We start from the raw sequence: 8,533 nt of genomic DNA on the forward strand, positions 1-8,533 counted from the left end.
ATGGTATAGTGAATTTTATTTAAATAAATTGAATAATTTATTTAATAAAATAGAAGAATGTGGATAATTTAATTAAATTGGATTTAATCAAATAGAAAAATGAACATAAAATATTCATTTAGGAATGTGGTCATTTTTATACGTCTACAAATCCCATTTGGCCTCTCGCCAATAAGTACAAAATGCGTTCTTTTCTTTCCGATTGGAACAATCTCAGTTACAACATCTATGGCCAGGAGTAAGTATGTGTAAATTTGGACTATCAGTTACTATTCAATCATACAAAATGTTTACTGATGTGGGTAGTCATTTAATACAGGGGAGGTATTCTGCCTCAGTCTGTCGTGGCGCGCCCTTACAAGCTGGCCTCATTATCATCTGATTTCAGTTCAAATCTGTCCACATTGTTGCAAAAGACCGGAGGAGAAGACATTTCTATTTTGGCTTCACAGAGGACATTTGGACAGTATGCTTTGATTGCTCTTCGCTGTACTTATTTCATTGAACACATCTAACTGAGCTTAGATCTGATTGATATTTCTGTTGTTTTCATATAGTGTTCCCATCACGCCGTTGGAGATGGCTATAGATTTCTTCATGTATGACTTCGAAATGGCAGGTTTGATCACCATGTGTCGTTTATAAAGTTTTGTAGGCCATTTTTACTGGGTATTATGGAAATAATTAAGCAGCTTCAATGCTAAGTTTGAGTTTGGACTGTGGATGTCCAGAGCCTCCGAGAGTGACAAGCTTGAAGAATGTGGAGCCGAATCCAACATTCGAGACATTTGGAGAAGATGAATATTTTATAGCAGACAGTCGAGGTTACGAATACATTGTTCATAGGATAGCCCAAGAATTTCTGCACTCTGCTAACGGATCCATTTCAGACCCACGTCTGAAGCTCAACAAGGTTTGGCCTTTTCCTTACTATTTAAAAATGAAAGCAAGGACTTTTGGATGTGTTATATGAATGTATCCAAACATGGTGCAGGTTGTTAGAGAAATCGAATACACAGACAAGGGTGTGAAGGTTTCAACAGAGGACGGTTCAGTTTATACGGCAAAGAACGCCATTGTATCAGTCAGTGTGGGGGTTCTTCAAACAAAACTCATCGACTTTAAACCTGACTTGCCTGTGGGTATATTTCTTTGTTTTCAACAGGGTAGAAGCTTTTAAAGAGTTTTTATTCAACTTAATCAATTTTGAAAATCACATATACATTTTCAAGAAAGAAACTCATGAGAAATCACGGTCCTGTAATGATGTATGTGCAGCTGTGGAAACTTATGGCAATTTACAAGTGGGATATGGTGATCTACTGCAAGATCTTCATGAAGTTCCCCTCCAAGTTCTGGCCCACAGGACCTGGTACTGAGTTTTTCATGTATGCCCACGAGAAACGAGGTTACTACAATTTTTGGCAGGTGTGATAACCCATTTTCTCATTTCAACCAAGGGAATCCCTTTATTTTAATTTACTGCTTTTCTTAAAAATGCCTTCCCCTGTTTTACAGCATTTGGAAAATGAGTATCCGGGAGGAAATTTGCTGATGGTGACGGTCACAGATGATGAAGCCCGGAGGATAGAACAGCAGCCTGATCACGAAACCAAAGCCGAAATAATGTCAGTTCTGAGAAAGATGTTTGGCAATCATATTCCTGAAATGGAAGCGATTTTGATTCCCAGATGGGGTCAAGATCGCTTCTACAAGGGAACATACTCCAACTGGCCTATTGGTGTATCCGTACATAACTTTATAAGCTTACAGGTCTGTCATCTAAATCTCCATTAAAATTGTTCGCAGATCTCACAAAGTGGTTTCTGGAAGAAGGAAATGCTTATTATTATTTTATTACTAAGAAAACATGGTAATAATGGATGTCAGGCACCAGTTGGGCCAGTGTATTTCACTGGAGAGCATACCAGTCAGGAATATAATGGTTATGTCCATGGTGCCTATCTTGCAGGTATGTAAGATGTCTCTTTCTAAGCATATAATATCTTAGCTTTCAATTTCTCACCTTTTAGATTGAAGATGGAATGCTAGTTAACTAAGCATTGTGTGGTATGGTGCATGAGATTAGGCATAGACACGGCTAATCAGTTGCTGGATTGCATTAAGAAGGGACATTGTGCTACCAAATCTCATGAGCAAAATGAAACCTGTAACGCAGACATTCAGAGGGTAAGTGGTCTGTGCATTTTAAGCATGGAATAAGTAGTAAGAACGTATTCAAATCAAATAATCTAATGTGGACAATGTGGAACAGGAGATGGAGATGGAAAGGGCAGCATGGATGGGTAAAGTGCAAGTTCTGGAAGACGCACTCTCACACAAATGCAAACCATGACTTCTATGTAATCAAATGATATTATTTAAAGAATAATGAAACCAAGCTGCTATGTTACAGTCTTGGGGTCAAATTACGGCACGAATCGATGAAATGCAAACTAATGATGCTGGTTAGCATTTTGTAATGTTCAGATGTTTTAAATTTCCAAAAATATATGAAGTACCTAAATTTTGTTCTTGGGTGTACTTTTTAATTTTTTTTTACTAAAATTATATATAATTAAGATTATAAAATATTATGCATGACATTTTCAGTTTAATATATTAGATTGTATTTTATTATCTATTATTAAGATGTAAAAATGTAGAAATATAAGGAAAGACAAGATCTAATATTACTTGTGTAATCAGAGTTTATTGTAGTTGGAATCATGATGTATATGAGAATCATTTGAAGTCATTTCAAATTATCTTTATCCAGTGTAAGCATCTTGGGATATCTATGGTTTGATAGAGATGATTGAATATTTATTTGGTACTTTTGGTGTTGACATTTTTAGACACAATCTACAAGAATGACAACCTTCTTGTATAAATTTGCTTCTAGATGATGTATTATGTTATGCTTGTCACAAGTATCTAATAGAAGAAAATATATTTTAGCTCAAATAGTAAGAACACTTGTCTATTGATATGTAGGAAAATATAGATACACTTTGACATTTATAGTATAAATGTACATAATATTTGTAGAGCTCATTGATTTAAATTTTTTAAAGTTTGATCTCTAAATTAAAATACCAAATCAAAACATAATTTAAAAATTAGACATGGTTGTTTATGTTTTGCCACCATATAACGTATTTAAAGAAAATAAAAAACCCAATTAATTTTATCATGAATTCACATCTTTTACATACACTAAAAAGACATTGTAGAAAACGCATAAGATTACCATCCTCTCTATTACCACATTTGAGCTTGAATTTTTCCAAAAGACAAATTTTAATGCCACATTGAATAATTTGTCATTGTGTATTTGAGGTTGAGCTTGTGTACGGTAAATGCAAAAAGATATGCGTGCTTATCTGATTAATGATATGGTATTAGCCTCCTCCATTCAAGGGGCTAAGTAGCAGACTATCAACTTCAGAGGCAACAATCATTACTTTTCTAATCAATACAAACAGGTTTTCTTCTATTACAACACAAATTTCTTTTGACCGCCAAAGGGCAAGTTGTCATTCTATACTCTAATTTTATTTTATATTATTTTGCTAGCGAATAAACTGCTGCCTCCACTTTAGCAAGCAGCGCTAGATCAAGTCGCTAATAATAAATGAGGAGTTTTCACCTTTACTTTTTTAGATTAACATTGAGCATGTGCGTGGTAGCTGCAAAAAGATATTCTTATCTCATTCTTATTTTATTGCATGGTGTGGGGATTAGTGCATGAATGGGTTGGTAAAGTTAGTGTTTTTATCACTTGCCATCATTAGTAAGGATATGGTTCGTACAGCGTGTTAGCAACGGGTTAGTCAATTACAGCTGTTAATTGTAAAATCGATGTTGTAAAACGTGCAACATGCGTGTTAGTATGTCATTTTGAAGCTAGAATAAACACGTCCCAAAGATATAGGCATAACAATCTACATAATATTTATATCTTCATAGCTCATTAATCATCTAGAGGGCTTCGGCCCTAGCTCACCCGGTCGTGGATCGCAACTTAAGGCGTGGGTATGCTCCCCGTGGTCTTGAGTTCGAATCCCCGGCTGTGTTAACTCTGTGTGTGTTGCTACCTTGTGAGTGGGTTGTACACACTGGGGGATTAGTCTTGCTTCGGCAAGGACACCTCCAGATTCCACGATAGTGAATATAAAAAAAATTAATCATCTAGGTCATCCAAAAAGCATATAAGTTACATTATTAGGATATCTATTATCATGCCATAGACACATGGATAGTACATCTATTATCAATCAAATAGCTTGAATTATTAATCAAAATCATAAATTCATACCTTGAAAAAACAACACATAGAAAACACACATAAAACTTTTGGTGCAGCAATACCAATATTAATCATTCATTATATCCTACTACCCTCCACCACCAATATATTTGTATTAAAATCATGTCTAAACCCTATAAAATTGGGTAGCTCTTAATACCTATTACTTGCGTGCTACTAGTCAAAGCTAGCTAACCCTATGATTTAGTCAAATGATTCTTTTGGTAGAGCGTGCACCCTAACTCCTATAATGCTAGAAAAATGATAAGATTATCTATAAGAGAGTTATAGGCCTTACAATTTCGGTGATCATTATACACACTTAAAATTGTCTTGTGCCTACAACAATAATTTTACTAATTATTTATTTTTATTAATTAATATTTTTAATTATTTAATTTTATTCTTCTAAATCAACATCATTCCTCCACTTCAAATTTAAAATTTGAATCTCCATCCAATTTCATAATTAAATAATCTTTAATCATTTAATTATCAAAATTCCCTTCTAATATTAATTAAATAATCATATTATTTAATTAATCCTCTCTATTTACCTTAATTCAATAATCTTTACTCTTCAATTAAATCAATTTCTATTATCTTCTCATAATTAAATAATTATTCCAAATCATTTAATTAGCTAACAAGGTCATCTCAATTAAATAAATTTCCTAATTTATTTTATTTTATTTCTCTCACATTTCAATTTAATTTAATTTCCCTCACATTTCAATTTAATTTCACGTTAAATTGTTTCCCTCTATTTTTTAAAACCAAATTTCTCCAAATTCAACTAAAAAGATGATTTCATCCATTTTCCTATAGCACATGTCAAAAATGGTTAACTGCCATTGACTCCCAATGACTCATCAATCACTTTTTCTAACTAGTTAGTCAATCCATCATTTTTGAAATCACTTTCCAACTTAACTAAGTCAAACAACTAAATTACCTTACTAATCAATCTAGTTACATGAGTAATAAGCTCCTAACTACCTTGTCTCATTAATTCTCCACCATTTATCTATCTGCTATCATATCAATCCTCATTGTTGATTTCAATCTCAAAATTCTATAAATTCAACATTATTCTCAATCATGATAAACCACATCCTTCAAATCCTTGTGTGATCACAGTACGATAATTGTGCTATGAATCTAGGAGCCATCATACACTACATGAGAACAAGAAGAACACTGGAGGTACTTGCATGGATTCATCATTTGGTTTTCATTTGATTTTTTTATTTATTCATTTATACTTTTTGATTGAATTTGATTGGCTCCTCTATTATTTGCGATTGAAAATTTATAATGGATTGGAGTTTGTGGTTGCTCTTTCAATCTATTAACATGCAATTCGAGTTTTAGTATGCATACATTTGGTGAACCCAACATGAATAAATCCATTTAACACTTGCTTTTGTGAGTTTTTGTGAGTTTGATCTTATAGGTTGAAGACTTCTTTGAGGGGGTCTTGGAGATAAATTTTTACCTAGAGCCTCAAATCACAAAAATAACTCTACAATTGCATTTAGGAGGATTGAGAGATGACTTTTGACACATAATTTGTTATATTTTTCTCACTATCAATTTTTTTTAGCCCTCTTCCATACAATTGTACCATCACATACATGTAATTAATTTTCTAAACATTTGTTTATTCTAAGAATTGTAGATTTGAGGATAAATATACAACAATTATATAATTTGAAGTCCATAAAATCACAAAATGTATATGCTATTCAGAAGAAGATATGGGTATGTGCACCAAGATGGGGGACCAAAAAGTTGCCAATTTTTTTTGCCCAAATGTAGCCATTTGGCATGCACCAAATAGGGTGCTCGCCATATTTGGCACACACCTATAGGTTTGACATTTCCAACCTATTTGATGTGTGCCAAATAAGGAGAGCGCCAAATGTCTAGAATCAACAAATTGCCTTTCTCTTTCGCTTTCTCTCTCCCAACATGTATGTAATGAAATATAACATTTAAGTATAAACATTTATTTCAGTATGTCTTTTTTCTTTCTTATACTTTGTTATTTTTCATGTATATACTGGCAAGATGTTTTAAAATGGTTTAAGATATTTAGGAGTTATAATGTCGTTATATGTTTTAGATGATCATTTAGATTTTCAGATAGTCAAATTTCAGTAATCAACATTCTCTCACTCTCTCTATGCCACCGTCTTTATCTCCCCCACTCTAAACCTATAGATCTTTCTCTATCACTCTTCATTTATCTCATTTATACCTCTCTCTATCTAACTCTCCCCTCTCAAGCCTAAGATCTAACACTACCTCTTTACCACTCTTTCCTACCCTTCACTTTGTACTATATGTTTTCTCTCTCTTTCTTGATACACCTTCCCCTCACTACCTTTATTTCTCTAGATTTATCCCACCTTCTCTCCCTTTTTACTTCCCCTTTATCTTTACCTCTACCTCTTTATCCCCATCTTATTACCCAACTCTCTCACCTTTATCTTTACCCTAGGTCTCTCACTCCTCTCTCCCTAGGCTCTAGGTTTCTTTCTTCTCTATTTCTTTACCTCCCTCTCCATCTCTCTCCTTATCTCCATACCCCTTTTTCTCTCTTTGTGAGCATCTCTCTCTCCCTCACCTCCCTCCATATATACCTCTCTCCACCTCTCTCTCATCTATATCCCCCTCTATATATATCCTCAAGTCTCTCACCTCTACACAAAGATATACCCATCTCTATCCCCCTCTATCTCTATCCTCAAGTCTCTCACCTCTACACAAAGATATCCCAAGTGAGAGAGAGGGATGGAAAGAGAGGGAGAGGCCCAAGAGGGAGAGGGGGGTGTTAGCACCTTGCAAAATGAGAAGACATCCTCATATGAAATTTTTTAATTTCCATTATTTTCTATTTTCCCACTATTGTTCATAAGATTCCCATAGTTTTCCCACTACTATCCATAAAAGTCATTAACCCTACATGTTAAAAAAATTTGAAAAGATACAATAAGAACAAGGTGTCAAGTATATTGTGAGAATTTTAAATACAAAATGATCCATCTCGGTATATCGATCAAGCCATTACCATGTCTCTATGAAATCAAGTGTGAATATTACCATTAAGAAAGAAAAACATTGTTGTTAGTGGTATTTTGCCAAGACTCTATATGTGTCAAAAATAGTATATTGACATAGCACCAAAAGCCGACATGACATGGATTATGTCTGATTGAAAAGCAATGTCATGTTGAAAGTGAGTGTCGAAGAGACGCATCTCACCTCTCATTGAAAAATAGACATCAACATGACATTAATGATCTATTAAGGCCTGTGGTGGGGGAAAAAGTGACACTAAGCAAACATGCCCTAATCTCACTTTCAATCACACACTTGTGGAATACGAAAGAGCCTAGAGGTATCACACAATTGGCTACTTCTTTTTGTGGAAGAGAGAGCCACGGGCTACCTATTAGGATTTCTATTCCTTTATTGCAAATGATAGATAGAATGATGCAAGTTCAACTATTAACCCTAAAGTGTAAGTATGAACTAGTAACAAGATTGCAAGATTGAGATTAAGTGATGAAAAGTTGTAAACACAAGGATAAAAGGAGAATGCAGATGTGTACCTAGAGTTAAAATTTGAGTGAAAATGTTCGGGACGGGGGCGTGGGCGCCACTGTCCTGATTCTGCTCCTGAAACTGCTATTTTGCAACCTGAAAAGCTGTCGGAAATGCTGAAACTTGTTGTCTGACAGAATGACCAGGGCGCCCAGCGCCCCTGTCTTGGCAGGACCAGGGCACCCCACGCCCCTGTCCTAGCTTTCTGGATTGGAATTTGGTGTGAAGTTCAGTCTCCGTCTGCTTCCGTCGGATCTGCAACTTGCGGCGTCCTTCGAATCGCGAAACCTACACTTATATCTGAAAAGGTATGGTGGGCGGCTATATAGGGTTTTGCCTTAGTCAAACCCCCTCTTTGGTGATTTCCACCTCCATGAATAGCCAAGTTGTATTGTAAAAGTAGTGTGTGTGCAGACCTTGTGTGTGTGCAAGATCCTAAAATGCAAGTAAGCAAACTCGAGTAACCTAGAAAGTAAACCCTAATTGCTTGCAAATGATAATGTAAATGCTCCAAATCAAGATGTAAAGAGATCTAGAGCATGAATACAAGTGATATAATGAGGCTTATGCAAAGACATGAAAACAACATGAAATCATACCCAACCCCCA

The 8,533-nt window shown here is 34.9% G+C and overlaps 2 protein-coding genes across 2 annotated transcripts; both read left to right on the forward strand.

Annotated features, from left to right (window-relative positions):
- Positions 1-137: 137 nt before the first annotated feature.
- LOC131856814 (polyamine oxidase 7-like) lies at positions 138-645 on the forward strand (the record flags this gene model as incomplete). Its single annotated transcript, XM_059208745.1, has 3 exons — positions 138-238; positions 320-466; positions 558-645. Coding segments are annotated over 3 exons (336 nt in total), but the record flags the coding sequence as incomplete, so codon positions are not given.
- On the forward strand, positions 638-2,534 carry LOC131855918 (polyamine oxidase 6-like). Its single transcript, XM_059209237.1, has 7 exons — positions 638-913; positions 995-1,138; positions 1,279-1,428; positions 1,519-1,773; positions 1,891-1,972; positions 2,090-2,190; positions 2,276-2,534. Exons 1-7 carry the CDS (start codon positions 698-700, stop codon positions 2,354-2,356), a joined length of 1,029 nt encoding a protein of 342 aa, XP_059065220.1. The 5' UTR covers positions 638-697; the 3' UTR covers positions 2,357-2,534.
- The last annotated feature ends 5,999 nt before the right edge of the window (positions 2,535-8,533 follow it).

This window comes from Cryptomeria japonica, chromosome 7 (genome assembly GCF_030272615.1).
Source record: "Cryptomeria japonica chromosome 7, Sugi_1.0, whole genome shotgun sequence".
NCBI classification, from domain to species: domain Eukaryota; kingdom Viridiplantae; phylum Streptophyta; class Pinopsida; order Cupressales; family Cupressaceae; genus Cryptomeria; species Cryptomeria japonica.

Excerpts from the sequence above, each read along its gene's own strand:
- LOC131855918 (XM_059209237.1), top strand. The coding sequence starts at position 698 with ATGCTAAGTTTGAGTTTGGACTGTGGATGTCCAGAGCCTCCGAGAGTG. Across the intron at positions 1,973-2,089 it reads CCATGGTGCCTATCTTGCAG|GCATAGACACGGCTAATCAG; the intron begins GTATGTAAGATG and ends GCATGAGATTAG. Across the intron at positions 2,191-2,275 it reads GTAACGCAGACATTCAGAGG|GAGATGGAGATGGAAAGGGC; the intron begins GTAAGTGGTCTG and ends AATGTGGAACAG.